The 26,857-nt window shown below is 37.3% G+C and overlaps 2 protein-coding genes across 5 annotated transcripts; one reads left to right on the top strand and one right to left on the bottom strand.

Moving 5' to 3' along the window:
- Window positions 1-1,343: 1,343 nt before the first annotated feature.
- On the top strand, window positions 1,344-8,263 carry LOC132047365 (probable leucine-rich repeat receptor-like protein kinase At5g49770). 2 transcript variants are annotated; one of them, XM_059438405.1, is made up of 8 exons: window positions 1,344-1,680; window positions 1,999-2,211; window positions 2,293-2,501; window positions 6,365-6,491; window positions 6,856-6,927; window positions 7,138-7,324; window positions 7,452-7,584; window positions 7,769-8,263. In XM_059438405.1, the coding sequence occupies exons 2-8, from the start codon at window positions 2,061-2,063 to the stop codon at window positions 8,030-8,032; spliced, it is 1,143 nt and encodes a 380-aa protein (XP_059294388.1). In that variant the 5' UTR covers window positions 1,344-1,680; window positions 1,999-2,060; the 3' UTR covers window positions 8,033-8,263. The 2 variants fall into 2 exon arrangements, with proteins under 2 accessions (XP_059294388.1, XP_059294389.1); XM_059438406.1 differs by lacking the exon at window positions 1,344-1,680 and having other exon boundaries at window positions 1,946-2,211.
- A 592-nt stretch (window positions 8,264-8,855) lies between these two features.
- On the bottom strand, window positions 8,856-19,159 carry LOC132047364 (uncharacterized). Of its 3 annotated transcripts, none has more exons than XM_059438402.1 (15): window positions 19,041-19,159; window positions 18,170-18,264; window positions 17,956-18,069; window positions 16,175-16,279; window positions 15,987-16,058; window positions 14,819-14,931; window positions 14,594-14,719; window positions 13,347-13,415; window positions 13,054-13,141; window positions 12,863-12,934; window positions 12,671-12,771; window positions 12,188-12,305; window positions 11,509-11,568; window positions 11,258-11,368; window positions 8,856-9,254 (listed from the first exon to the last, which is right to left on the bottom strand). In XM_059438402.1, the coding sequence occupies exons 1-15, from the start codon at window positions 19,132-19,134 to the stop codon at window positions 9,144-9,146; spliced, it is 1,449 nt and encodes a 482-aa protein (XP_059294385.1). In that variant the 5' UTR covers window positions 19,135-19,159; the 3' UTR covers window positions 8,856-9,143. The 3 variants fall into 3 exon arrangements, with proteins under 3 accessions (XP_059294385.1, XP_059294386.1, XP_059294387.1); XM_059438403.1 differs by having other exon boundaries at window positions 14,594-14,721; window positions 14,830-14,931; XM_059438404.1 differs by lacking the exon at window positions 13,347-13,415.
- Window positions 19,160-26,857: the final 7,698 nt, after the last annotated feature.

Below are 26,857 nucleotides of genomic sequence, written 5' to 3'. Positions count from 1 at the left end.
TACCACCTCAAATATAGATTATCCACAAATATATACAAATGGCTTGGACATTATTTAAGAGCTACCTAAAATAATATAACAACAACACAAATTCATCACAAACCCAAAACCAATTCATTGTATTCAGCATTTTGTTGACCCAAATGACTAAGACAAAAAAAATGATTAATTTCAGAGTCTACATTATCCAATATAAAAATGTTCACCACAAAATCTCAAACTTGTAGAACATCATTATAAACCCACTTATAATTTTTACACTAGAAAATACGCCCCACAACTCAATATTAAATCTTAGAGAAGATAATCACTAAAACTACTATCCAAGCACAACTTAAAAGTCTCAAATAAAAGTATAAATTAATCATATCAAAATCATTACTACTTTACTTTTAGATCATATATTTTCCATTATACTATAATTCGAAACATACTTGTAAAAGCATTATCTTAAGTTATTTTCTTTTAATTTTCCATAAGAACATAGCATGAAATATCCTTAAGATTGTTGGAAATCTTACGGAAAATACTTCATCACGAACACTTGTAGGGACTTCTCTTCATCACGAACACTTGTAATGACTTCTCTTCAACACGAACACTTGTAGGAACTTCTTCTAAGCTTGAGGAAAATACTTGATCACGAACAATTGTAGAGAATTCTTCGTGCTTGAGGCATGCCAATGGCCTACACATGGGTGTATGGCAATTTCTGGACAAAACAAAAGAGCTTAATCTAAATGTGATTTCTCTTATACAAACCCGATACAAAATATATGATAAAGTGTTATCCTAAAAAAATTATATATCTTCAACATGAAACAAGAAGATTATATAGGGAATGAAAACCAACCAAGACTAATAACTCCAACGGTCTAAAGACCATTCATGGCTGAATTGTATTCATTAGCCATTAAGGCTATATTAATATAATATTATTAATAATAATTAGGAGTAAAGATTTATGATAATGGTCAAATATCATTTGCCAAACTAAGGAAAGGAAACGGCCAATAGTAGTCATTCAATGGCCATATTCAATTTGCATAAAACACATTAATATGATAAAATAATGACTCATTAATATATAACAAAATAATGGATTAAAATCTTCTTTTTGAGATATTAAACTCAATTTTTCACAACATAGTCTAGCAAAGAAGTGTTGTCATGTTTAGCCACGAAAGAATAGAAATAGAAAAGAAAATGTAAATAACGTGCACAAGTTGCGGTAGAGGACAACCTTTGGCATCATACTTTACAACCCACAGAAACACTGTTGGCACCAAAATTTATTCCGTAAATAGTTTTCATCAGCTACTTGAAAACAAAACAAAACAAAACGCTCTCTAGTTAGGGAGATAATAATTCCGTCTTCTTCCTTACAGCTCCCATCTTTCTTATTGAAAAAGTGGGGATTTATTAATTAGGGGCAATGATTTGAAAAGTGTGTTGTTTATTTAATTAGTTGAGGTGCAGAGGAGTAATAATCTGTCGGCGCCAGGTCGCTTTCTGTCGGCATCGTCTGTATCCAATCCAACAATGGTGATGATGAGGAGGAGAAAAACCCTTGTCTATTAAATACTATTCCCCTGCACCAACCCAATATGCACGATTATTCAACTACTCCCAGATTAATGAAGTTTGCACTCATCTTAATCCATTCTTCTTCCAACTCAGGTTATTCTTTGTGCCCTAACTATTTACTCTAATTTTGTATTGGAATTAGTTTCGACCTTTATGCTTCCCTAACACAAAATCATAACTACTAGTATTGGTTTATGTTTTTGACCATTAGGTTTTATCACTCTCCTCTACCATATGCTTTTCTACTGTCCTCCAATCTATGCTGCTTACACTGTACAAAGGTTCTCTACAAATAGTGTTTGCGATTACCTAATATAACTACATGCACCTCTGATTTGTTACCTTCAAACAAGTACAATGTTATTATTCCTTCCTTTGCTCATTCATCAGCTAACATCCTTCATATTTCAGCTTCAATGTGTCAAAATATATATCCCAAAAGTAGTCGCCTTTGCAGCTGAAGTGGTCGCCAAATGTCAAGGACTCTTGCAGCAATTGTAGGAGGTGCTGCAGGAGCCGTGGCATTAGTGGTGATTGTGCTTGTCATTTTATGCTTCTGTATTCTTCATAAAAGGAGCATTTCAAGAACTTCTGAGACAGGATCTTCTGATCCATCTGTTCAAGGTCATATCTCATTTCTTAATTTAAGTCGAAACATTTCATGTTTATTAAGATCACTTCCTCAAGTATCTGGATGACTTGCAGTTGGAAAAACTGCTGGGGTTGAATTGACCTTACGAGATGCCAGACGCTTCCGGATAGAAGAATTGTCTTCCGCGACAAAAGGTTTTAGTGACAAGAGTTTGATTGGCCAAGGAAAATTTGGGGAGGTGTACAAGGGATTGCTTCATGATGGTATGCTTGTAGTAATAAAAAGGCGATCTGCCGGCCCTAGTCCGGAGTTTATTGATGAGGTAATAGTACCTATGTACATCTTATGGGAAGTACTGCACATATTATTTGAGATTTTTTTTTTAAAGCATACTGGTCCCTTTGAGCCTATCCAAATTTTTGTTCATCGTCCTAAGAAGTGGCAAGAGTAATCCTTTAACTAGAGCCTGAGTGACCAAAATGGTTGAAAAGTTATTTGCTATAATTGACAGACAAATGGCACTAAATCCAGCAGCTTACCTCCCGAAGAGCTTGGCGTTTTCATGCCTGTATAACTTGTCTTATTGAATGAAATATTTTTGGAGGTTTACTTACCGCACTCATTACCCAACCTATTTTCGCTCTTAGATTCATATTGGTGCAGAAATTCCCGAACTCAAGGGCATCCAATTACACTAGGAAAAAGCTCAGATGTTCCTCTTAGCAAAGTGAAATTGATGGTGAGACAAAATTTCACTTCAGCTAGACTTCTTTTTTTTTTTTTTTGATAAGGTAATAGTTTTATTAACAAGTTTGGACATGGAAAACCCGAATATAAGAAGTTTACCCAAAGAATAGAAAACCTACAGAAAGATATGGGTTTCTACAAACGACATCCAATCATCCATACACACTTCAACTAGACTACATAAATGTGGAAAGAGGGGGCGGGCGCGCAAGCAATCATCTTTGAATATCGGAAAGCTCCAACATATTCTCTTGATATTCCTTAGGCCCCTCCAATCTCAAAGTTGGGAAGCTAACTTGAGTTTGCTTATTTTGTAAACATAGAGAATAGACTTTGAAATCACGCTGGAATGATGCACAATCACTAAAAAGAAAGCGATGTTGGAACTAATCCTCCAGAAAGTTGTTGATAACTTCATCACGAAAGAAAGTGCTTCTTGCACTACATACAGAAAGGAACCTATTCTTAATCATTGAAAAGAGAGAAGGTGTTATGATCTCGAGGACATTGTTAGCACAACTGGAATTGGCAGAACATTGGGAGAAGAAATTAGAGGAGGGCATCAGTCGCGTAGATCAGCGCCGGTCACCGGACATTTTTTTTTTTTTTTTTGATAAGTATAAAATAAAAAAATAAAAAATGTATGGTCACTGGACATATGAATGTTGCTTTAATGATCTTATAGAAAGGAGCAACGCCTGAACGATGCCATAGAGGAGGAATGCATGAATGGTTGCGGCACTGGTTGCTGGAAAGACAAGCGGTGCCAGACACCAAGAGGAAAAAGAAAAGGAGAAATAAGGACGGGATGAGCGCAGCACATTGGCCTGCACTGCTCGTCGGTTATGAAAGCTATTTGCGTCTCGACTCAGATCTTAGAGGTTCTGTTACCGTGTGAAAAGAAAAACTTCTTATTGACTTGATTAAGTAACAATGTACAAAAGATGCTCCTTATTAGGAGTCACATGCTACGCACAATATGGTAGATATTCAATTTCAATGCTAACAAGGTAATTTAACATTACCAGTTTTCAAAAAAAAAAAAAAAAGGGTAATTAGATATTTTATAACTAAATACAGAATATCCTGCTATCCTTTATTCTCTATTTATATGAAAATTATTACTTGATCAAAAAAAAAAAATCTTAAAGATATCCTATAGAATATTTTGTAAGATTTTCCTTACTTGAGTTCAATGAATCTAAAAATATATGGATCTTGATACATTCTCTACATATTCTAAGAGGCAGTGACCAACTATCCACATCTACTTGTCTGTCTAATTTCTCTCAGTTTTCTAAGTTCAAACTGCATCAAGGATCACATTCTGGTAACAAATTACATCTCAGATTCTAACTGGACTGTAGGAGATCAAGCTAATATCTGGCCTCTTGATGGTAAAATCTTTGAGCTATTGCCGATTACCTTGTGTCAATATCATCAAGTAAAAATATTTATTACTTTTCTCCCAATCATGCTATTATATGATTGCTTTGTCTCTTTCCTAAACTGTCATCAACCACCGACAAACCCTTTTAAGTTGTCAATGACACCTTCCAATTTGAGAATTATGTTTTGCGCCTCTTAGCCCAAATCCTTTTACCTGAATAGTCTCCTTAAAAATTTAATCCAAACACAAGAGAAGCAAGCAACTTTTCTGTTATATTTGAAGCATCTTTTAGCTGCTTCCCTTGGACCACTCTTCTGTATGTGATCAACATGATGGGAATAAGGCATGGCAAGTCCAAGCTTCAACTGAGATGGGCTGACGGGTTTGGGTTTTTTGCTCCATTGTGTTTTACACGGAAACTTACTTACACAACATTTTAGTCCCTTCGGCTTTAACTTAAAGGAACATCTTGCTGAACCTGGATATTAGGAGGATGAAACGAAACTTGAAGGCAATCAATGGTGAAGTCTTTACCTCTCTCCTTTTTATGATTGTGTCTGCAATGGTCGAAGGGACCTAGGGGTTATGCTGGGTCATAGATTGATAGTTTTGCATTGCACAACTGGCAATTGGAAAAGGAAAAAAAAAAAAAAAGTGGGTTATGTAGTCACTGTTTTTTTTATAAGGTAAATAATGTAGTCACTGGTGAGTTCCACATCGGCTCTTTTAGGGATAGGAGGTCTCTTTATATGGTCTTGGGAAATCCTCCCCTCATGAGCTAACTTTTGGGGTTACGTTAGGCCCAAGGTCCATTTAACGTGGTATCAGAGTCAGACCTATCCCAATCATTATTTACCGATGATGGTCTCCCATCTTAAATTGTCCACGCTCCAGATGTCCAGTCCTGGGTGTGTGGGGAGATGTAGAGTTCCACATTGGCTGACTTAGCGATGGGAGGTCTCCTTATATGGTCTTGGGCAATCCTCCCCCCTATGGGCTAGCTTTTGGGGTTGAGTTAGGCCCAAGGTCCATTTCTGAGAAAAATAGTTGTGGGGAATGAAGTGTGTCTCAATGTTATTTGATTCCATTCTTGCTGACATGGGGAGTCCTAAGTATTTTGCTGGACAAATTAAGTTATCATGACAATGCATTCTTAGTAACATAGAAACTTCTCTTCACCCATTCCCCGTGAAATGGAGAAGACTAGATTAATGTAAAGAATTTTTTCGAGCTTAGGTACAAATAACCCTGTCACGTGCTCAATTGAATATGCAACCATTAATAGTGTCAGAGGCACACTTTAATTCCTGGGTTGTCATGGTATTTGATATTACTTCTAAAGTTCGAACTTATGATTTATGATTCACTTAAATTGAATCAAATTGGAACATATTTCAAGTTTTCAACTGATACAAATGGAAAAATTGAGTTCTTTAAACTTTTTGAGAATCTCCGAGATTCCAATTACGGTAGACGATTGAGTTCTCTTTGTGGAGAATCATCTTTTTGTTTACAATCTTTACTTCTGTTTTCTTCTTTTGTACAGGCCTGTTTCTACCCACATCAACTAAATTTTACTTCATGAAAAAAAGTTAAAGAGAAACAAATGGAAAGAAATTGATAGAATACCCCTAGAAACAGATCCCCGTTACTCGGATATCTATCCTCTTGGCCATGAATTGGAGTCTACAATGCAAGTAAGCTGAACACCATGGGCCAATACCCCTGGCATGTATGGACCAATACCCCTGGCATGTAATTTATCTCCTGTTATCACATGTTTGTCATCATTTCATCATCTTTTGGGTTGTTGCTGGGGCCCTAATTCTTTTCCCTACCAATATCATATATCCAATATACTTGGAAGATCTACAGGTGGTAAGTATTAAGTTGGTATGCTGATGAATCAACGATTATATACATAAGTAGCAGACTATAATTGCCACTCTCATCAGTTGTAGGTGTATCAGAAAATGACTTATGATTTTTCTTATGACTATGTGTTCGTTGTTTATGGTTTGATGTATTCAGACTCTATCTCCTATCAGGTTCGCTATCTCTCATCTATTCAGCACCGGAACTTAGTCACCCTCTTAGGATACTGCCAGGAAAATGATCAGCAGATTCTTGTCTATGAGTACATACCGAATGGAAGTGTATCCATTCACTTATATGGTAATGATCTTTCTACTAGAACTTCTGTTTCATCCCTTTCCATTTTATATATTTTCTTTACCAATATTGAGTCCCAGACAAATTTTGACTATTCAGTGAGTTGCCTCATCTTCTGTAATAGTTTGATTTCAGTACATTGTGGAGAAGACCTGAATTTTCCAAGTTTCCCTTCACCTCTTCCCCACCCCCTCCCCAAAACAAACACACACACTCACAGCAAACAAATTAATCCCTCTTTGTTATTCCAAACTGTCTTGCTTTTTGCTCGGTTTCGACTTCAAGCCACTTAGAAACTGTTGTGAACTTTTTGTAAGGTGCAGTGTATTTTTCTGTTTGATCTTCATTTCATGGGTTTTTCTTGTAGGCGGCGGTCATGTTACACAAGAGAAACTAGAGTTCAAGCATAGGCTTTCTATAGCTCTAGGGGCAGCTAAAGGTGATCCTCTGCAAAATCAGTGAGCATTTTGGCTCCCCTGGTAGTGGTTTATCTTTTGTTTAGAAAAAGAACTATGCCCGTCCTAGTAGTGGTCTGGCAAAGATAAGCTTTCACAGTACTTAAGGGCCCTGCATCAGCTACTTTGAGTTGAAATACTTTTACAATATTGGTTCTTATGCTTCCTCTCGCTCAATATATATATATATGCAGGTCTTGCTCATCTTCACTCACTAAGTCCCCGCTTGATTCATAAAGACTTTAAGACAGGAAATGTTCTTGTGGATGAAAATTTCATAGCTAAAGTTGCAGATGCAGGAGTACGCAATTTTCTTGGAAGATTTGAGGTTGCAGGTCCATCTTCTCAAGTGGCTGCTGATGAAATATTTCTTGCTCCCGAGTAGTCCTCTTGCTTCTTAGTGTTTATTTTTCAGAACATCTTTCGTTTCATTCTGTTCTCCCTAGTGGCTCAGCAGGTATATGATTGATGTGAAGATCCAATGTGACTTTTTCTCATTATTCTGTAGGGTTAGAGAGTTCCGACGATTTTCTGAGAAAAGCGATGCCTACAGTTTTGGTATATTTCTCCTGGAGCTAGTTAGCGGCCGTGAAGCAATGGATTTGCTATCTTCCGATTTGAATGTAAACATAGTTGAATGGGTATACCCTTCTCAGACCTAGCTGATGCATAAAGACTGCTTTTTCTCAAATATATTGACAAGGATATTGGGGCCCCAACAGACAATCAATTAATGACCAATGCTATGTGCACTGAAATAATTTAAGCCGCTGAGTGAATGCAACTAGTTATGCAGTTGCTAATGGAGTATTTTTCTCATTTCAGGTGGAGAATTATCAAGATTCTGGAAACATATCTGCCATCATTGATCAAAGATTGGGTAATAGCTTCACCACAGAAGGCATGGAAGAGTTCATGCAATTGACTGTCCGGTGCGTGGACCCTTCGAGTGAAAGGCGGCCTACCATGAGTTATGTGGTGATGGAACTGGATCGGATACTGGAGAAAGAAATGAGCTTGACAACAATCATGGGAGAAGGAACTCCAGTTGTGACTCTCGGAAGCCAACTTTTTCGGGCTTCAAAATAAGATGAAGTGGGATTAAGCTTCTTGGTTGTATTTATTCTTTTGTTTGTGTGATTTGTCAGATTATTTACAGAAACACCAGATTGGAAAGAGACGCGTCCAGCTGTTTGTAAACTGTAAAAAAAGAAAAATGACAGCTGTGTTTTTTCTTTTATTCTTTTCATCCGATAAATGTACTGGAAACCTTGTGATAGCAATTATTTGTTGATAATAGATAAAGATTTTCTGGCGTGATTTTTTGATCTTCTTGTTTGATATTCCATATTCAATCTTAAGCTCGCCCATTAGAGCAAGGCCTGCCTTGTAAGCTAGATTACTAGTATTTCACAATGATTAAGATGATAACTCCAGCAAGGAGTATACCAATCGAGAACCCAGTGTGGAAGAAGAAGCGAGAGTATCTAAGTTGAATAGTTTATATAGTAGGCAGCGGTGGCATGTGAGGAAAGGTCAAATAGTTGAGGAAGAGCTTCTCATAGTTTCGGTTTCCAGAAGGCACGTCTTGTTCACTTCACTTCTCTCTTCATGGTATTAAATGTCATTTAACAAAAACCAATGTCAATGGAAGAGAAATATGATTTTTTTCCCCCCCACTTGTCCGAGTGCCACACACCCCTCTTTCCATTTTCTCCTCTCGAGCTTCACTTTGTTGAAGGAAGCACACTGTTGTAGGAGATGTTCTTTATTATCTCTGCTTCTAGAAGAATCATGATGACGATGGAAACGGAATTTGTTCTTATTAAAGTTGGAGCCAAAACGTCAGTGTTTTAGGATCACCTTCAACGGGGCACGCCCATGAAAATACTTTCCCATCACCTGGCTCACCTTCCCTAATCCAACATTTTCCATTTATAAAAGCACAAGAAGGACTTCTAGGCCTAGAGTTCAGGCATTGCGCCATGAATTCTATACAGCTCATCCATGAGCTTCCGCATTCACTTCACTCTTTCAACAGTGAATATGACATTGAAAGCCCAAGAAACTGTAGCAGCATCCAAGATTTCTAATGAATAAAAAAGCATGACAACACCTCATGTGTGGTTATCAAATTTTTCTTAAAAGCCAAAAGGAGGAGAAACAAAGAAAAGAAAAGCTAATCATCCGGCATATAACATCAAGAAGAAACGGCACCCTGTTTTGCTTTGAGGACAAGCTCCTCTGTGGTCGTCCCAATTATCTCATTTGCACGCTTGAGACCAACACAATAATAACGTCCAATTGTGTCCTGAATTGGGAACAGAATATATTAGAGGCCAGAGAAACATAGAAAAATTCACTTCAGGATAACTTATGGTAGCAATAGACTTCAATAGCCAACAAGAAAGGGACTTATCATACTACTTACGTAAGTATATTTGATGCATCGTAGTGAGTATATTTGATGCATACTTCCCCAGATCCCAGCCTATAGCACAATAACTTGTTCATTCTCCAAGTTGGGAAAATGATTATTTCCTTATATCTCCATAAATGATTAGATCTGTGTTCTCTAATCTTATCAACAGTTGTTAAACTTAAGTCACCTCACTTTTTTTTGTTTTGTTTTTTTAGAAGGTAACATTTAAGTTACCTTGCTTTTATATGCTGTTTAATGGATCTCTTAAGAAAATGAGAAGTAGCGTCGTAGGAAGACATCTTCCTAAAAGTAAGTCATCTTCTGGCACAAATTTCTAGTGTTTGGTTGGTGAGTAAAAAATATTTTCTGGAAAGCATTTATCAAAGATTGATAGTAATGTTAGCATACGGGGTAGTGTTTTCATGAACTTACTAGCATTAAAATTAAAAATAATGTCTAAATGTTGGTAAGCAGAATGATATTAAGTTAAAAGTTGAGTGGGGGTTTGGTGAAAACTGTTTTCCCTGAAAAACATTTTCTGGTAACCAATATCAGAAAAGGACTAATTTTCCTAAAATATATTTAATGTTCCAGCTTCCAATAAATCCATATTGTTAGAGGCTCGCTCAAAATTATGATAGTGACTGAAGCCCAAGTAGGGCGTTTCGCCTCACTTAGTGCTTTAGTGCAAGCACCAATCCATGTGCCTCATGGCCAATGGGCCCTGTCTTCAAGAGGCCAACACTAGACACTGAATATAGGTGAGCACAATCGAACAGATGCTAAGGGGGATCCCTGTTCCGTCTTGCGAAGTGATATACTAACTTTTACTAACAAAACATAATGACTTTTTGGTGATTTGGAATACAAAATTAGAAATTTATTATAAGAAAATTAGTCATGAAAAACATAAATAGCCCCTTTATGTCTATAAGAAATTTAAAATGGTTTTTGAACTTCAGCATGATTTTAACTTCATACATTTTGTCTAATTGTAGCACATTTCTTCGCTAAAGCCACGTTTATTTGCGCTCAGCACTCAAAGGCCCAAAATAGACCATAATACTTTTCTACATAGAACCTCTTCATCCAAAAATCTAAATGTGTCAACGATTATTTTACATCCTGTTCAACGAAGGTAAACTTTCACATTTTCCTGGATGCATCAGGCAGGCATACTCCAGTCTCATCAGTGTAGAATTTGTACAATATCCACTTTCATATTGGAAAGGAGTTTTCAGGGCTTCCCAAATATATCAATAGAGAATGCTCATTTTCTTATTAAACTAACTGAATCGTTCAACCCGGTCATTAAAAAAAGGAAGGCTATTAGTAGAGTATCTTATTCTATCTACCTGTGGGAAACGCCATCTTGGTTGTAATGCTTCTAATGACCAAGAGGAGTTTCTCTTTACAAGTTTTCAGACTTCCAGTAAATTAGTGGTTTAAAACTGGAGAGTAAATAAAGATTCCTGCAGAGATCCTTGGTCTTTTCCTTAAAGAGGGTCTACCAACTAGCTCAATCTTGCCATTCCAAAGGATGATGTTTAAAACATTCACCGGTTAAAACTTAAAAGCGGTTAAATTTTCTAAGAAGATATACCTGGTGTGTGGTAAGTATCATCTAGTCAGCAAAAAAATGAGCAAGCAATAGGAAACAAATGGCTTGTCCGAGTTTGGTATGGTCCAAATACAGAGATCCATAAACTTTTTTCAAGTGGTTTAATCTTGCCTCTTACTTGTGTGCATATACAGTGAGTGGCAGATTTCTATATTTCATTCTCATATTAGTGTCTGTATCTAAATATCTGGCAGCAAGGCAAGCTTGCAAGAATAGAAAGTTACTAGGTTGAAAAGAACAGAAAGCAAAAGGCATGGAAGACCAATCTTACCCGAGCAACAATGCCTAGTTTATCTAGCTTCTGAATAGCATCGTCTACATCAAAATTACAGCTTACACCGAACTCTTCTTTCAGTAACTCCTCACACCGCAGATCAAGATCCTATACCATCACTCAGAATAATGGAGGGTTATGTTAGTAGCACAATAATGGATGGACCCCATGGAAGCATGCATCAAGGGAAGCACAAGATAAAACTCATACGAATGCCAAACATGCAGAGAGATACAAGTATTGTATACCTCCAAAGTAGCTTTACCCTGTTCCATCAAAATGAAAAATGATATAATCACTTCCTTTACCTGCAAAATTGACATAGACACCGTAAGCACCAGCTGGCAGCTGTAACTTGTTCAACTAAACTATAGAACATTTTGAGTATCAGAATCAGTAGCTACATTCAGTACTAAATGCAGACTCAAATTACCAACCAATAATATTCATTAAAAGTAGGAACCTTGAGAATATATTTAAACATTTCTGAGATTCCTACAATGGCACATCAATATCACAAATATCTTCCTTCCATTTCTTTGAGTTCATAATTGTATCTTTAGTCTGTCGTATGAAATCAAGATGACCATCATATGTTATTCTTTCTTTTCGTTGCTCCAGTATAAATAAGTTAATATTGAAGTATATGAATCTCGTTAATTATGTTAGACTGCTTCCATATCACTACAACAACAACAACATACCCAGTATAATCCCACAAGGTGAGGTCTGGGGAGGGTAGAGTGTACGCAGACCTTACCCCTACCTTGGAAGGTAGGGAGGCTGTTTCCGATAAAAGAAAAGCTTATTTTCAGCTCTATTATCCTTTTTTCCCCGGGGAAAGGAGGTAGGTTACAATATTACTGGAAATTCATATGATCGAATGGAAAAGCATTTGAAGGGGAAAAGAAGACAGAAGCTACATACTTCTTGCTGAATCACATCATCGCACAAATGTAGAAGAGTACCCCTTCCACTATCTAGCTGTTTATCATACATTGACTGTGTAATCAAGTTTTGATATGTAGCCATATTTTGTTGAAACCTGCATGCAAGTCAAGGAAATCAGCTCCATTGAAATACCAGCTTGAAGATGTTCTTAGTAATTTGCTACGTTCTTCCCAATCATCTGCGGCATTCAACGTATAAAACCGGTATCTCGGCATGACAAGATGCACAATTTAGGGCAATCCATTCAAAAAGAGGATGAACATTAGAAAGGTGGGCTGACTACACAACTAAGTTCATGATGTTGAAGTCCCTTGAACAAAATACAAGTGAAGAAAGATTTGAAGTACAGAATACAGTCAGCAACTAAGAATAAAACGATATGCAAGCACTGGGACAGATAAAACTTTGTTTATTTATAATATTGATACAGAGAGTACTGCGATCAACAGAATACTTAACGTGAAGTATGTCTTTGCACAATAGCCTATCACTGTGGAGAGGATAGCAAACATGACCCATATATCAGCTTTAGGCAATTCAAGCGAACTCACAACAGCAACCTGAAAGAATGAAAGAGTACCTGAATTCAAAACATAATTCTAAAGGGACAAGAATAGTCAAGCAGTCAAATCCCAAGGTAAAATAACTAACCAGACCAACTATAGCAGACACAAGGAATTTGACCCAATCCATTGGAGTTAAACCGGGATTCTTTTTCTCTGGCTAAAAAAGAAAGAGAAAGAATCATCAAGATGTAACAGTTTATAAGAAGCTCAGTCCCCCAGAGAAGAAGTACACATAGTACAGAATTAGTAGGCCGAAAGAAAACAAAAAAATCATACAAGGACAATTTCCAGGTCAGCCATTGGAATGTGTCTGAAATGCTTCACATAAATTCCTCGGTCCGAATTTGTTGAGGTACCAGCTCTTCTGCATAATTACAGATTGAATCCATTATTCAAACAACACAACAGTGTACAACAAGTGAAAAATAAAGGAACCAGGGGCGAAAGAACTTATTTCAACAACTTAGCTATCTGATAAACACGAGCATTTTTTGTGCAGAAAATGGGCTTCAACCAAATTACTAAACTTTATATTTAAAAATATTTCCACAAAGAAAGTGAATTTGTACCTGTAGACGACAATTATCCTGTCAAAAGTAGGTTCTTGAATTGTTATCTTGCTCAGCAGACTACGTAAACTGGATTCAGACAATAGAAAAAGCAAAACTCGGTAATAAGTAACAGGAGCACAAAGGAGGAAGCAAACATTGTTAATGCTAGTGGCATTTTAATTCATAATTATTAATGTCACTCGAGTCATCCTGTCAAGCCATTATAACTTTGCTCCTCTTTAGCCTGTTGAGCTAACTCTCTATTCTAGGCCCACTCTCTAGCATGTCGAGTCATTTTAGTCTGTAAAAGGGTAAAAGACGGCCCCCAAAAAAAGGGACAACAAAGAAAATATGTGTAAATCCAAGAACAGAGAATGAACCTTTCACGCATTCGTTATGCGTGGTTTGGGAGGGGTTATACTGGTTCTAGGTTATTCAACCATATCCTTAAAGATTTTTGTTTGAAGGCTTAAATGCTTTGCCCTTGGTAGCCCTCAATTTCCCTGAATAAATAAGGCCTTGGATATCATGTTTTAGTCTTAATCATCGGATAGAATGGGCTATCCAAGTCGTCACTCAGTTAGTAGAGGTCAAAAAGGATGGAGGCATTATCAACGTCAGTTAGAAGTGATCCCTACTATTTTCATATGTATTCCTAGTTGGCTATCAATATGATCCTGGCCTCTACTCTCTCACTTGATGCAAGGAAATTTTTTTAGTCCTGGAATTACGAAGACTAGTTGGTATAAAAGGACAAAAGTCAGTGCAAAAACGATTACAGTTCATCGCTAAATCAGGTCCAATTAGACAGACAAATGAACAATCTGTAGCAGAGACAAAATAATACACCACAATGCTCAACTGCTTTATAACCAAGGAACAAAAACACTCGAAGAAGAAAAATGACAACTTTTTCATAGCTATGCCCTGTCCATCTCATGACAGATTCCATTTGTTAATACAGAGTTGTGGGGGTCAATAGAATTTTAATACAGGAAACATAGTCCCTTTGCAACAAATCCAAGAGACCTATCCTTAGCCATTGAAATCTTAATATCAGCTCCTACAAGACAATTGGATCATCTCTACTCTCCATAATGCATGACGTAATACGTCTCATGATGTAAATATACCAGTCGGCGGTTAATGAAACTTATTGAAAAAAAGATTCACAAGACACAAAAGTGCCTTATGAACTTTCTAAAGCAGTATATCAGTTTATGCAAAGAATATAGATACAGACCACAAAAAAACACTTATTAGACCTGAGTTCCATATTTTCAATGCGGATACGTTCAACATATAATTCCTGATCTTCTGCTTCACTGATGATCTCATCATCCTTTTTTGGATCCATTTTGCGCCGTGAATTTGATCTCCTCGAAAACAGTCTATCAGAAGGGTTCAGAGAGATAGGAAAATTCATTTTGAGTACAATGCAAACAGTAAACAGGTTTACCATACTCTTTTTTGGTATCTAAAAGCCACACCTTGTTTTTCTCAAAATCCATCCCCAAGTGCGTGCAATAATCATGTCCACTTTTTCCAAGAAAAAATAATCAGTAGTCTTATCAATTCCAATGCCGCGACGAAAGATTACATACTGGAAAAGAAAAAGTATGTGTAAAGAGATTCAGTGGCATGATCAAAACTGTTCACTCTCATCCTTTCCCCTTGAGAAGGGATAATACAGATGATACTGCATATAAAATGGACAAAAATGGACAATAACATGGTGGCACTACATACAATTCAAATCAGATCAGGAAACGACAATAAAATTGACTTAAGGGAAGCATACATACATACTACACGTTGATATAACTAATAAGTTTCAGGACTAGGTAAAACATTGATATACCATATAAGTTGAACAGCCAAATATATCCATGTCCATCCATGATATGGTTTGCAGATTCAAAGAAATAGACAGGTCACTGTTTACCTTTGTTAATTGCTTGTGCGCATTATTACAGATTTGAGGAGCAGCCCTTAAATGATGATCAATCTTATAAAAACAAGCAAGAAGACAAGAGGGTAAAAGATCCCAGTTTGTCCTCACTTGTAACTCGTAACACACTATTTTGAACCATTGATTGCAAAATTTATCTTCTTTTTGAATAAAAATTATCTTCCACACAAAGAAAAAGAAGAAAAGGCCAGTAAGCACAATATAACACTAAAGTTACTCGAATTAAATGGTCGTAAACTTTTGTTCGTGTTTTGATCTGAGTGCAAATTCCTTCAGCCAAAAATCAAGGGGCAGTAATGAACATCGCGACACCCAATCTACTGGATGTCAAGATCTCCTATTGATGGAAATGGTAGTTTCAGAGCATCACATGTGGAGGTAGAGGTGATGCACACACTTTAAAAGCCGACCATAACTGTTGCAAAGCAAGGCAGAGGTAGGGAAACAAATGGAAACCATATGTGGATATCAAGGAACCAGGTCACATTCTTGAATTCCCAACAATTTAAGGCACCAACAAGAAACAAATTGGGAAATGTTCAATTTGGTGAAAATGTAATAAATATAACCAGAAACTACACTTGTAGACCGAGCATCCGGGGAGCCGTTAACTCCATACCAAACATTCCAGCAAAAGTAAACGCCTCAAAGTAAATGGTAACTTGAAGCTACAGTAAGAGTGATACCTTATCAGCAAACTCTGGAAGGCTCTCATGAGGATGCTCTGCAAAATACTTCTTTAAAAGTTTTTTGTCAAGCTGCATCCAGGATAAGGTAGAGTGAATCGCAAAGTCAACATGCCAAAAAGAAACTATATCAAGAGAGCCAATAATCGTTGGAACCAAATTATATGTGGAAGCAGCTGGGTAAAGACCTTAGATTCATCAACAGTGATTGGAAGATTTAGAAGATACTGCCCTGAATGTGCAACATCAATCTCTTCATCACTCGCTATTTTAAAGTTACTTTTGTCCATAATCTGCATCAGCATAAGAGAAATGAAGATAGAAACTGCAGAATCAAATAAGGGCACGCAAAAACACAAATTTCATCCCCATTTTCCCTTAATCCTCCAGCTAGATATGGAGAAACGTTCAGAATTCACTGCTCTTCGAGCTTGTTGCAAATTTAAAAATCCATTACAAGCTTGGTCTCAATAGCAAGAGAATGAAGTGCAAACTAATGAGAAACGGCTTTAGAGATAAATGAATTAATTTTTTATTTTTTTTCTGGTAAGGTAAGTATTTTATTAACAAATGGGGAAGTCCCCGTATACAAGCCGTATACCAAAAGAAGAAAATCTACACCAAAATATGATTCTCAACAAAAGAGATTCAATCCTCTATACAAATAGGGACCTCATAAGTACACCAAAAAGAAACTAGAGATAACACACTACTTTGCAACTTTACAAAATCTTGCACCACCCCATCAAATGCACTCCTATATAAATGAACTAATATATTGCCCCCCCCCCCCCCCGTGATTGAAACACAGGAATATCCCCTTCCATTCAATTCTGCACATGGGAAACATGTGTTAAGTAAAACAAAGAAGGAAGATAAATGGAAAAATGGAGGAAGAAGAAACTCCCACTCCCTGAAGACAAAAACCTTCCATTCAATTTTGCACATGGGAAACATGTGAAACAAAGAAGAAGAGAAATGGAAAAATGGGGGAAGAAGAAACTCCCACTCCCTGAAGACAAAAACCTTGACCTCTTATGTTCACCTCACTGGTTGTCTTCCTATTTTTTCTAGGGTCAGCGAAGAGAGGATAGCACATTTTGTCCTCAAGTGGGGTTTCCACTTGAAGGTCCGTAAAGGTCGGGCCCCTCCATAGAGGGTTGTAGATCCAAAGTATTCTAACTTCCCTTTTTTGGTGAACTGCTGGGCCATGGGTACGCACATACTGACACACACACACAGAGATATCTTTGTATAAACAAATGTAGATTCTATATATACACACAGACACACATATGAGATTGGAATTTTTATAAATAATAAATGAAACACTAATATCATGACTAAAGATATGCGGATACAATAGATTATAGCAGCTGGCAGTGGTCACTAGAGAGTCGGAAAGAATGAGATGGATGACGGACTTCCCCTATCGTCAGAGTTAGTGGCGTGTTCTTGAGATGAAGATGTAGCCTCCACCTCCTTCCATGTTTCCGACTCTCTTATTCAAGCTTTTTAGATCAGTCAACGGCCAGACAAAATGAGGAATAGATTCAATCAACTTCCAAATCCTTCATAGAAGAATGTGTTGTTCAAAGTGTTTAGCAAAGATATGCCAACCCTGTTCTTGCGGAGAAAAAATTTCTAGGAAAAAAAATTTAGTGCTAAAAGATTTACTATCTTTAAACTCGAGAAGTCCTCTTTTATCTAATGGAAATGCTTTCATTTGAAGTTGCTCAAAAGAAATCCCGACTGCCATGTGATATCCAGATTTCAGTTCATATGTTATGAGTGACACCTGGGCCAGTTGAATGTTTGAGGGCCAATGGATGAGAACTCAAGTCTCTACCTCTCAAGTACACTGACTAGGCAATTTGGGCTTGCATGTTATATTATGAACTAAACAGCTCATATAGCTAGCTCAGATACCAGAGAGGAAAAACTTTAAAAGAAGCTGCATCTTTTTTACCTTAAACAAATATGTCAAAAAATTCTGTTCAAGAATGTCAATTTCATCTGGAGATAACTTCTGCTGCTCCAATTTTTTAGCCCCGTTCACAGGATCAAACAAGGAGTATAATTGCTGTAATCACAATATCAACATCAGCAAATCATATCATTAGCAGTAAAATGGTTGCGAAAGCATATTTGATCAAATGAAAAGCAACATAAAATTATATTACCATGAGATCCTCAAACTGTAGAAGATACCAAGCATGAATTGTGTACTCAACTCTCTTGCATAGCTTCAGAAATTCAGCCCGGTCAGAACTATGTTCTGGGCAAGGAGGAAGGTGGGATCATTAGAACCTCAAGAAAAAAACTTTCACTTGAATAATCAATCATAAAAATCACTAATCACTAAATAGAATAAGAACCACAGAGATTCAAGCAACATTATGCAATAATCAGATTTCAGAAAGGTAGTAATGAGAATAATTTTAAATTTAAGAAGGAAAAGAAATAAGCTGCATAGACGCAGACATGATTAACGCGTATCTAGAAGGAAAAACATAACATTTGTGTTAAAAGCTCTAACATAAAAGATGTCAAAACTTATAGAGTAGAGAAAGAGTTTGAAATCTTTTTGGGATTTCGATCCACAAAGTGTCTGCGTAAAATCAACATGGAGGGTGTACAGGAGCCCTCCTTCTTTTGATCAGGAGCCTCCCCGCCATTTGATTTGTCCAAAACTAACTTATTGTTTTAACTGTGAATAAGATATTCTACTTACCTATCGAAAAAAATCACAAAGAAGGAAGTTGTTTCTAAAGACTTACAATTTGTAGGACTTGTTGAAAAGATGAAGCCTTTGTAGGTAGATTAGAGTATATATGGTCGTGGGAGCATGTAAGGGAAGTGTAACATTTAGAGAAGTCCTGGTTAGAGAGAACCCCATATTTTGTCCAACAAGTTAGAAATTGAGCAAAAAGTAAAATGTCCATTGTTAGAATTCAAGAGAAAAGTGGTGAACTTTTGAGTTGATTTGTTCTGAAATTGTGGTCTTAGAAAAAGAAGGAATATTATGTGGATAAAAGGGGGAAAGAGAATTACCTACAAGGTCGGCGAGGGCCATGATGAGCCTGGGTTTGAGGACTGGAATAACAGACTCCCGCTCCAATCGGATCACCTCTTTCTTCTTCTCCATTCTCCCGGCAACCACTATTACAAATCGCTAAAGGTGTAACCGTAGGAATCACTCAACCCACCAAATAACTTACAGGTTCCCCTCTTTACTTGCTACTTCGACATACACGAATTCATTATTCACAAAATTGGCAAAAGACATCAAAACCCCCCGAACTATACCCGAAAAGTCGATATCACACCTAAACTATACTAACGACCTATTACACACCTTAACTTAGTAAAACTGAATTAAACTACCCTCGACAGCACCAAAACTCCCAATCGTTGAATGTCGGGGCAACACTCGCCCTGTGATGAAGCCACGTATTAAATGAACTAATTTATTTTATAATCACGTCATAATAATATATTTAACATAATTAAGCCATTTTAATACCCAAACCCATTTTTAACCCCCATACCCATTTTAACACCCCCAAACCCGTTTCATCACCCTAACCCACCCAAACCCACACACATCAGACGCCCAAATGTAGAAAATCAAACGACAAAAGACAAACAACAAATCGTTCAATATTCATCCTAAATCATATATTTTTATAGTTTACCTGCTCAATATTGTCGGATTTCATACAGTTTTTTAGTTTTTCTTCATCGTAAACCTTTAATCGAAGTGTTGGTGATTGTCTGAACTTGGACGATTCCAAGTTAGGTTTTTTTTGACGTTTGGAGGACAAAAATCGGCGTGCTACTAAAAGGTTAGTCCATTGTCTCATTTTGTTTCTGTATTGTGCGATTAGAACTAGGGTTTTTTTTTGCGTCTTTAATTTTTCTACAAATTTACAGTGTAAATGACTGGGTAAATGCTTGAAAATGTAAATGTCAATTTGGTTGTTGTGTATTTCATTGACTATGAAATTGAAGTATTTGTACCGTTTTCGTGTGGAAATATGTCTTATGAATCGATTACTTTGCGATTTTACCATGGTGGTAATTTAACGACCGCAAAAAACCCTACGTTGGTGACAAGTAATCCGAATTTACACGTATGGATTTAGATAGATTTTGTTACTTTGAATTGCTTGATTGTGTGAAAGAATTAGGGTATGACCCGATAAATGCACCATTTATGTTAAATTTGTCGATAGTGTGGTATTGGTAGAATCAAATGTGATAGGGATACAACCCGAGTTGTCGTATTTGGGATGGGGATATTTTGGAGGCTTTTGTGTGTCACATGGTTGAAGAGCCCCAGCGGTCCCACCCTTATTAGAATATGTAACCCATGTGGAGTGAGGAAAGATGTTTCTTTTGATAAAGTGACCGGTCAAGACTTTGGGAGTAGTGGTGTTCCATCTTTGATGCATTTGATCTCGATTTAGAGCTATTGAACGAACCTCCTCAACCAACTCAAAATCGCCCTCTCCAACCTAACTCTCCAAGTTCGTCCCTTGTACTCCTCCAATCGTCGACAATACTTTGAATCAAATCTTGCTTCTAATACTCTTCGTCGCATCAAATCCCGCCCCTAATACTACTATCGAACCAAATCCACGCCCCCAATACTCTCTTTAGGCTGTTTTGCATCAAATCCTACCCTACTTTTTCCGAAACTCGGTAGTGATTTAGATTCATACCTAGATGGATTGTTTGATGAAGGAGAAGTACATAGTGAGTGATGTGATGAGGAGCTAAGGGGTTTTAGGGAGGAAGAGAGAGCTGAAAAAGAAAAAGAAGGAAGAGGGTGAAAGAGCTCTGTTCTCGAACACGTTAAGTTAGGTTCGGGACCAAAAGGGCCGGATGTGGGTATGATGAATCAAGGTGCTAATGAGAGACACCATGGAAGGTAAGTTGGGCGGTGATGAGGCCTTATTACCCTCGACGAAGGCTCCGCTTAGACCGATCCAGATGACATATCTGATGATGATGAAGGAGTAGTTGAACAGAGAGTAAAAGCAAAAAGAAGGAAGGTGACAAATAGAGTTGTGTTTAATAAAACCTCCAAGAAAATAGTGTGGAAACGGGCCTCCAATTTGAAGTGTTAATGAATTTAGAATCATAGCTACAAGTATGCAGAAGTCCATGAGCATGTTGCCATTGAAAAATGTATTAATGAACCTACAAGGGTAAGGGTTAGGTGTGTAGGTTGTCCTTGGCTTTTATTTGCTAGTCTTGACTCTAGGACTAACAACTTTGTGGTGAAGACCTATAATCCAATTCACGTACGTGTGACCCTACCAATAGGAACAAGCTTTGCAATACCAAATTCTTATCTAGTCACTATAATGAGAGAATAAAGGAACAACCAAACATTAGGATTTTTGAGTTCGGTTTCTCATTAAGAAAGAGTTGGATCTTTATGTTGGTAGAATCTTGTGTGTAGAAGAGCAAGAAACAAGGTTTTAGGCGAGTTGAGGGGTGACCATGTTTTGGAGTTTGGGAGGATTTTAGATTATAGGGATGAGTTGTTAAGATCAAATCCGGGTAGTACATGTGTAGTTAGGCTTAGTGATGAGACATTTGAAGGTGGAAAAAAAATGTTTAGAGGATTCTACATATGTTTTGATGCAATGAAGAAGTCATACTTAGCCGGTTGTAGGAAGTGCATTGGTTTGGATGGTTGCTTTTTTTAAGGGAATCTCAAAAGGTCAATTACTTGTTGCTGTTTGTAAAGATGGAAACAATCGATGATGCCACCGGCTTTGCACAGGCGATAGGCCGAGGTTGAGAACAAGCACAATTGGACTTGGTTTATCGAATTTTAAAGGAAGATCTTCACTGAGATGGGACGGACATGGTCATTATAACGGATATGCGAAGTAAGATTTAAGTGTTGAATTCACTCCATTTCATAACTCTTTACCACCTAATGTTCTTTTACTTTACTAACCGCCTATTTTTTATTCCTCACAGGGGTCTTGAAAGTGCCATAACAGAAGCGGTACTTGAATGTTGAACATAGAATGTGTGCTAGGCATGTTTTAGCCAATTGGTCCCAAAAATACGAGAGGCCTTGAGAGGAAGAATTGCTTAAGAGGTGTGCAAAGTCAACTTTTGAGTCTCGAATTTGAATGAGAACTTAGACCGCATGAAATGTTGGGAGAAGAATGCCTTGATAAGTTGATGTACTACAACCCCGAAAGGTGGAGCAAGGTTTACATGAAATATACCACAAAGTGTGACATTATAGACAACAACATGGCTGAATGTTTCAACTCTTGGATACGGGTCGCAAGGCACAAGATCTATGTAATAACTATGCTTGAAGAAATAAGAGTCAAAATGATGAAGAGAATAGGACGGATTTAGGAGTTTTGTGACAGCTGGATTCATGACTTTTCTCCAATGGCATTGAAAGTTACGACGAGCATGCGCAAGGTCTATGAAATGCGATTGAATGGAATTCTGATACAGGATATGAGGTTGTTGAAGGTCATTTTAGACATATTGTGGATCTGCCTAGACAAACTTGTTCTTGTAGAGCATGGATGTTGAAAGGCATCCCATGTCCTCATGCAATTGCTGCTCTTCACCACAAGAGGTTGAACCCAATGGATTACATTTCTCAGTGGTATTCTAGAGATACCTATATGAAGACATATAGCTACTTTATTCAACCGGTTCTAAACTTGAAGATGTGGCCACCATCCACAAATCCTCTTTTGTTATACCACACCGAAGTGAGGAAGATGCCGAGCGGGCCTAAGATCGTTAGGGAGGAAAGAGGCAAGTGAATCCAAAAAAAGAAAAGCATCCCAAAAAGGGGTTGAAATGACATGCGGTAAGTGTCATACCCCGGTCATAATAAAGGAAATGTCTTAGAGATCCTAGAATCGGCTGGCCCAAGCGCAAGTCCGGCAAGTGCTGCCCAAGTGCACCGCAAGATGCCAAGTGCAAGTCTTTGCAAGTGCGGCCCAAGTTCGGGCCTGCGTAAGTGCGGCCCAAGTGCAACCGCAAGTGCTCCAAAGTTCAAGTTCTCGTCCCCGAGAAAGGCACCGGCTCAATCGGTAGAGGAAGGGGTAGGCCAAAGGGATCAGGCGAAAAGGTAAATAATTTCACATTCTTCGTATACAGTTCGGTGTTGAACTAGTTGCTAATATTTTGGTATAATTTGTAGAGAGTTTGCTACTAAAAGGCCAAAGATGGTTGGAATGGGAGTGTTGCACACAAAGTGGAGCAAGCTGTCATCAATGTAAAGCTTGTTCTATGTTTAACAATTAAATAACATTTTCGAAATTAAGTACCACTAACAAGTAGTTCTATTCATTTGAGCGACTGGATTGCCTAGTGAAAGGGTTCGAAGCATCAAATCTAGTGCGGTTGTCAACATGAACTACGGCGACAAAGCAAGTGGTGGTGTGAAATGGCAAGGAAGACAAGCTATGACCTCCGAGCGGCTTCAACAAGGAAGGAACAAAAAGCGAGAGTCAAACCAGGACTAAAGGCAGTACAAATGAGCCAAAGCAAGACCAGCACGCCTTGTGAATTTGACCATTCTATCTCTCTTGTTGTTTTTAGGCATTATGTTTTTGAATTTGTTTATGTAGTTTTTTAAATACTTTGTTTAGGCAGCTGTGACTGCATTTGGTTAGGGATACCTACAGGCAAAATACATCAAATCTATATTTTGGGTACGATTTAAGTTGTGATTTGATGTATTTTGCCTTAACTATATGTAGTGTTTTGGTAGATATGATGCATTTAAGTTTGTTTTAGGCATTTGTATCGTACTTGAATTAGCAACAGGATCGCGCTTGAATTAGCATTGTGTGCACTTTAACGTTAGTTCTTGTCTATGTAAAGTCACTCTCTTTTGATCAATGGGTATGCAGTTGTGACTGCATTTAACGTTAGTTCTTTAGCCTTAATTGTTGGCAGTTTTGTTAGCCTTAATTGTTGGGTTGAATGGCACTGATTTTGTTCAGTTTTGGTCAAGTCTTGGTACACTTTTTGAAGTCATTGTACTCTGTTTTCAGAATTCAAGATTTTGACCATTTCCTTTGGCTTCTTTAAGTGAGGTGGTTGGTGGTTAATGCTTCACCCAAATCGCCTTCTTATTAAATCATACTTCTTCCACTAATTCTCATTCAACCCCTCAAACCAAAAATGACTACCATCCTAACAACATTTGAGAAGAAGTTAACAAAATCATACGTGGACAAGGATGACTTCATATTTCCTTTCCATACTTTCGAATTCCTTCCAAACCATGACCGTGAAAGCGGTTGTTCTTCACAATGCTCACGCCTACTATATGCAATATAAAGTGGGTGCATACAAGCGTCTTTGCCAAGGATGGAAGGCGTTTGTTGATGACAACGGACCGCAAAGAGGAAATGTTTTGGAATTTCAAGCTTGCGAGGTCGGCGGGGCGCATATGCTTCGTTAATAAGAAGGCACGGAGATCGTAATCATAGAATAGGTCTCTTTATTTATTTTCATGTTTTATGCCTTCGATTAATGAAAGTTCTTTCAATGTTAAATGAAATGTTGTCACCGTTATATGCCTTATACTTACTAATTTTGAGGCAATTGCACAAGACTAAGAATTGCACAACAACAACATTACGACCAACATTGCCATTTCATTTCACAAAATTCCAACACTAACAATTTGTTTACAACACTAACAAGTGCAATGCCGCTAACGACATGCCAAACTACAACAAGAGCTTAGGGCAACTTCATTGAAACACCTCTAAAAAAAAAGTTTTGAAATAGAAAACTTACTACTACAATACAAATACACAATAATGAAATCAAAAGAACTTTCTCCCTTTTCTTGGACTTAGCCAACTTACTCTTCCACTTCTTCTCTTTTTCCTTCATCTTCTTAATGTCTTCTCCAAAATTTTCTAGTTGAATTTCTATGTTGTTCATATCAATTTTGCTTTCCACGGAGTTTGTTGACGAGAAGGCTTGTAATCATCTTTTCCAAAGACTCCAATGATGCTTCAAGTTCACGATTCTTCCCACCATTTAGGAATAACAAATTTGGATCTTGGATCAATGTCGGCATCCTTCCAAAGATAAAAATCACATGATCTAGCACCAAAATGTAATAAAATGAATTAAAAACAATCGGTCTTTCAACTTTTCAAAGGCAAATTCACTTCTTCAAAGTTCAATTTTTGAAATAAAATTCACTTACACCATAATATGGACAACTCCAATATCTTACACCGGGGTTTCTTGGGGTCCGAAGTCAACAATGGCAAAAGAAATCCATGTTTGCATCGCACATCCTTCAACTCATGATCATACTCTTGCTTACAAAACTTACTTAAGCCTATTTTAGCCATTGTATAACAATCTTTAACGAAAAAAAGAACAAAAAAAAATCAACTTAACAAGTGCTCCATACGAAATTAAAGAGTACGGACAAATGCAACAAAAAAAAAAAAAAAAAAAAAACGGGCAAAATACGATAGAACAAGCTAAATAAAGTTGAACTTAGTTACCTTTGATTCAAAAACAACTGGTCTTTTGCTCCGATTTGGGCGTGTTCTTCACCAAATTTAGGAGAGTTGCTGGCCTAGGGTTCTAAACGGGTATGGTAAATGTGGGTGGGTGAAGTAAATGTAGGGTGGATGAAAATGATTTGAACGGTAATGTTAATTAGGTTTTAGCAAGTTATTTTCCATTTTTTAAAAAATTATCTTGTCCTTTTAACGGCTCAACGCGCTCAAAAATGTGGATAATAACGCGCTGAGTTTTGGTCTGCATTATGTTTTTCGGTTAAGGTGTGTAATAGGTCGTTAGTATAGTTTAGGTGTGATATCGACTTTTCGGGTATAGTTCGGGGGGGTTTTGATGTCTTTTGCCTCACAAAATTGGACTACTTCCCACATGAATAGTATTTTATTGGGCAATTCTTCGCTGGGGTGGTCTTTAATTTTTGGCCCTCAAATTTACTAAGTTAAGGTTAAGGTGTAATAGGTCGTTAGTATAGTTTTAAAAAAAAAGTTTTTTATTTACTTGTGCCTTAATCTATTCTAATTTAGTGTCCCAGTTAAATTTGACATAATTTTTCAAACAATAAATAAATATTAATGTGAGGACAGCGCGAATGAGGAGAATAATATGTCAATTGACCAACTTAAATGTTAATGCGTACCAATTAAAGTGAAGTATAATATATTAAAAACATAATTCAACCCCCCCTCTTCTCCTTAATTTTAATTTAGTCAATGCCAAACTCAAGAAAACAATAACGAGTGTATTATGATGGGTTACTGAATCTAGCTACTTCGTGCTAGTGTTTTTACAACGGAAAAGGGCCTTTAATTTTTTGGCCCTCAATCCATTGATAAAATACTCTTTTTAACTCGTTATCATTTTTCTATTGGTTGGCTTATAAAATTAATTAAACTAATTAATTTTTGCAATATTGACCAGATAGTGCCCCCCCCCCCCCTCCCCCCCCCCCGCAAAAAAATATTTTTTGAAAAAAAAGTTGACTTTTTTTTTTTTTGCACCCCACCTGCCCCCTACCCATCCCCGCACCCCTACCCCCCCCCCCCCCCCCCCCCGACAAAAAAAAATATTTTTGAAAAAAAAAAAAAGTTTTGACGTTTTTTTTGGGTTTTTTTTTTAGAGGAGGGAGGGCAAAACTAAAGTGCGGGGTGAAAAAAAAAAGTCAACTTTTTTTTTTTTTTTTTCGAAATGAAGGACAATCCCCAAAAAAAACGTCAAAACTTTGTTTTTCAAAAATATTAATTTTTTTTGCGTCGGGGGGGGGGGGGAGGTGTACTTGTGTTACCTTAATCTATTCTTGATAA

The sequence above is a fragment of the Lycium ferocissimum genome, chromosome 2 (assembly GCF_029784015.1).
Source record: "Lycium ferocissimum isolate CSIRO_LF1 chromosome 2, AGI_CSIRO_Lferr_CH_V1, whole genome shotgun sequence".
NCBI classification, from domain to species: Eukaryota; Viridiplantae; Streptophyta; class Magnoliopsida; order Solanales; family Solanaceae; genus Lycium; species Lycium ferocissimum.
The sequence above is the reverse complement of the archived record's forward strand: the minus strand, read 5'-3'. Positions and strand labels throughout refer to the sequence as shown.

What these genes read in the sequence shown, in the direction of transcription:
- LOC132047365 (XM_059438405.1), top strand. Translation starts at nt 2,061, where the DNA reads ATGTCAAGGACTCTTGCAGCAATTGTAGGAGGTGCTGCAGGAGCCGTG. An exon ending in GTCCGGAGTTTATTGATGAG is followed by an intron (nt 2,502 to 6,364) that starts GTAATAGTACCT and finishes ATCTCCTATCAG; the next exon opens with GTTCGCTATCTCTCATCTAT. An exon ending in TGTATCCATTCACTTATATG is followed by an intron (nt 6,492 to 6,855) that starts GTAATGATCTTT and finishes TTTTTCTTGTAG; the next exon opens with GCGGCGGTCATGTTACACAA.
- LOC132047364 (XM_059438402.1), bottom strand. Translation starts at nt 19,134, where the DNA reads ATGGAGAAGAAGAAAGAGGTGATCCGATTGGAGCGGGAGTCTGTTATT. An exon ending in GGCCCTCGCCGACCTTGTAG is followed by an intron (nt 18,265 to 19,040) that starts GTAATTCTCTTT and finishes CTCCTTGCCCAG; the next exon opens with AACATAGTTCTGACCGGGCT. An exon ending in ATGATGTGATTCAGCAAGAA is followed by an intron (nt 11,569 to 12,187) that starts GTATGTAGCTTC and finishes TCAATTTTGCAG; the next exon opens with GTAAAGGAAGTGATTATATC.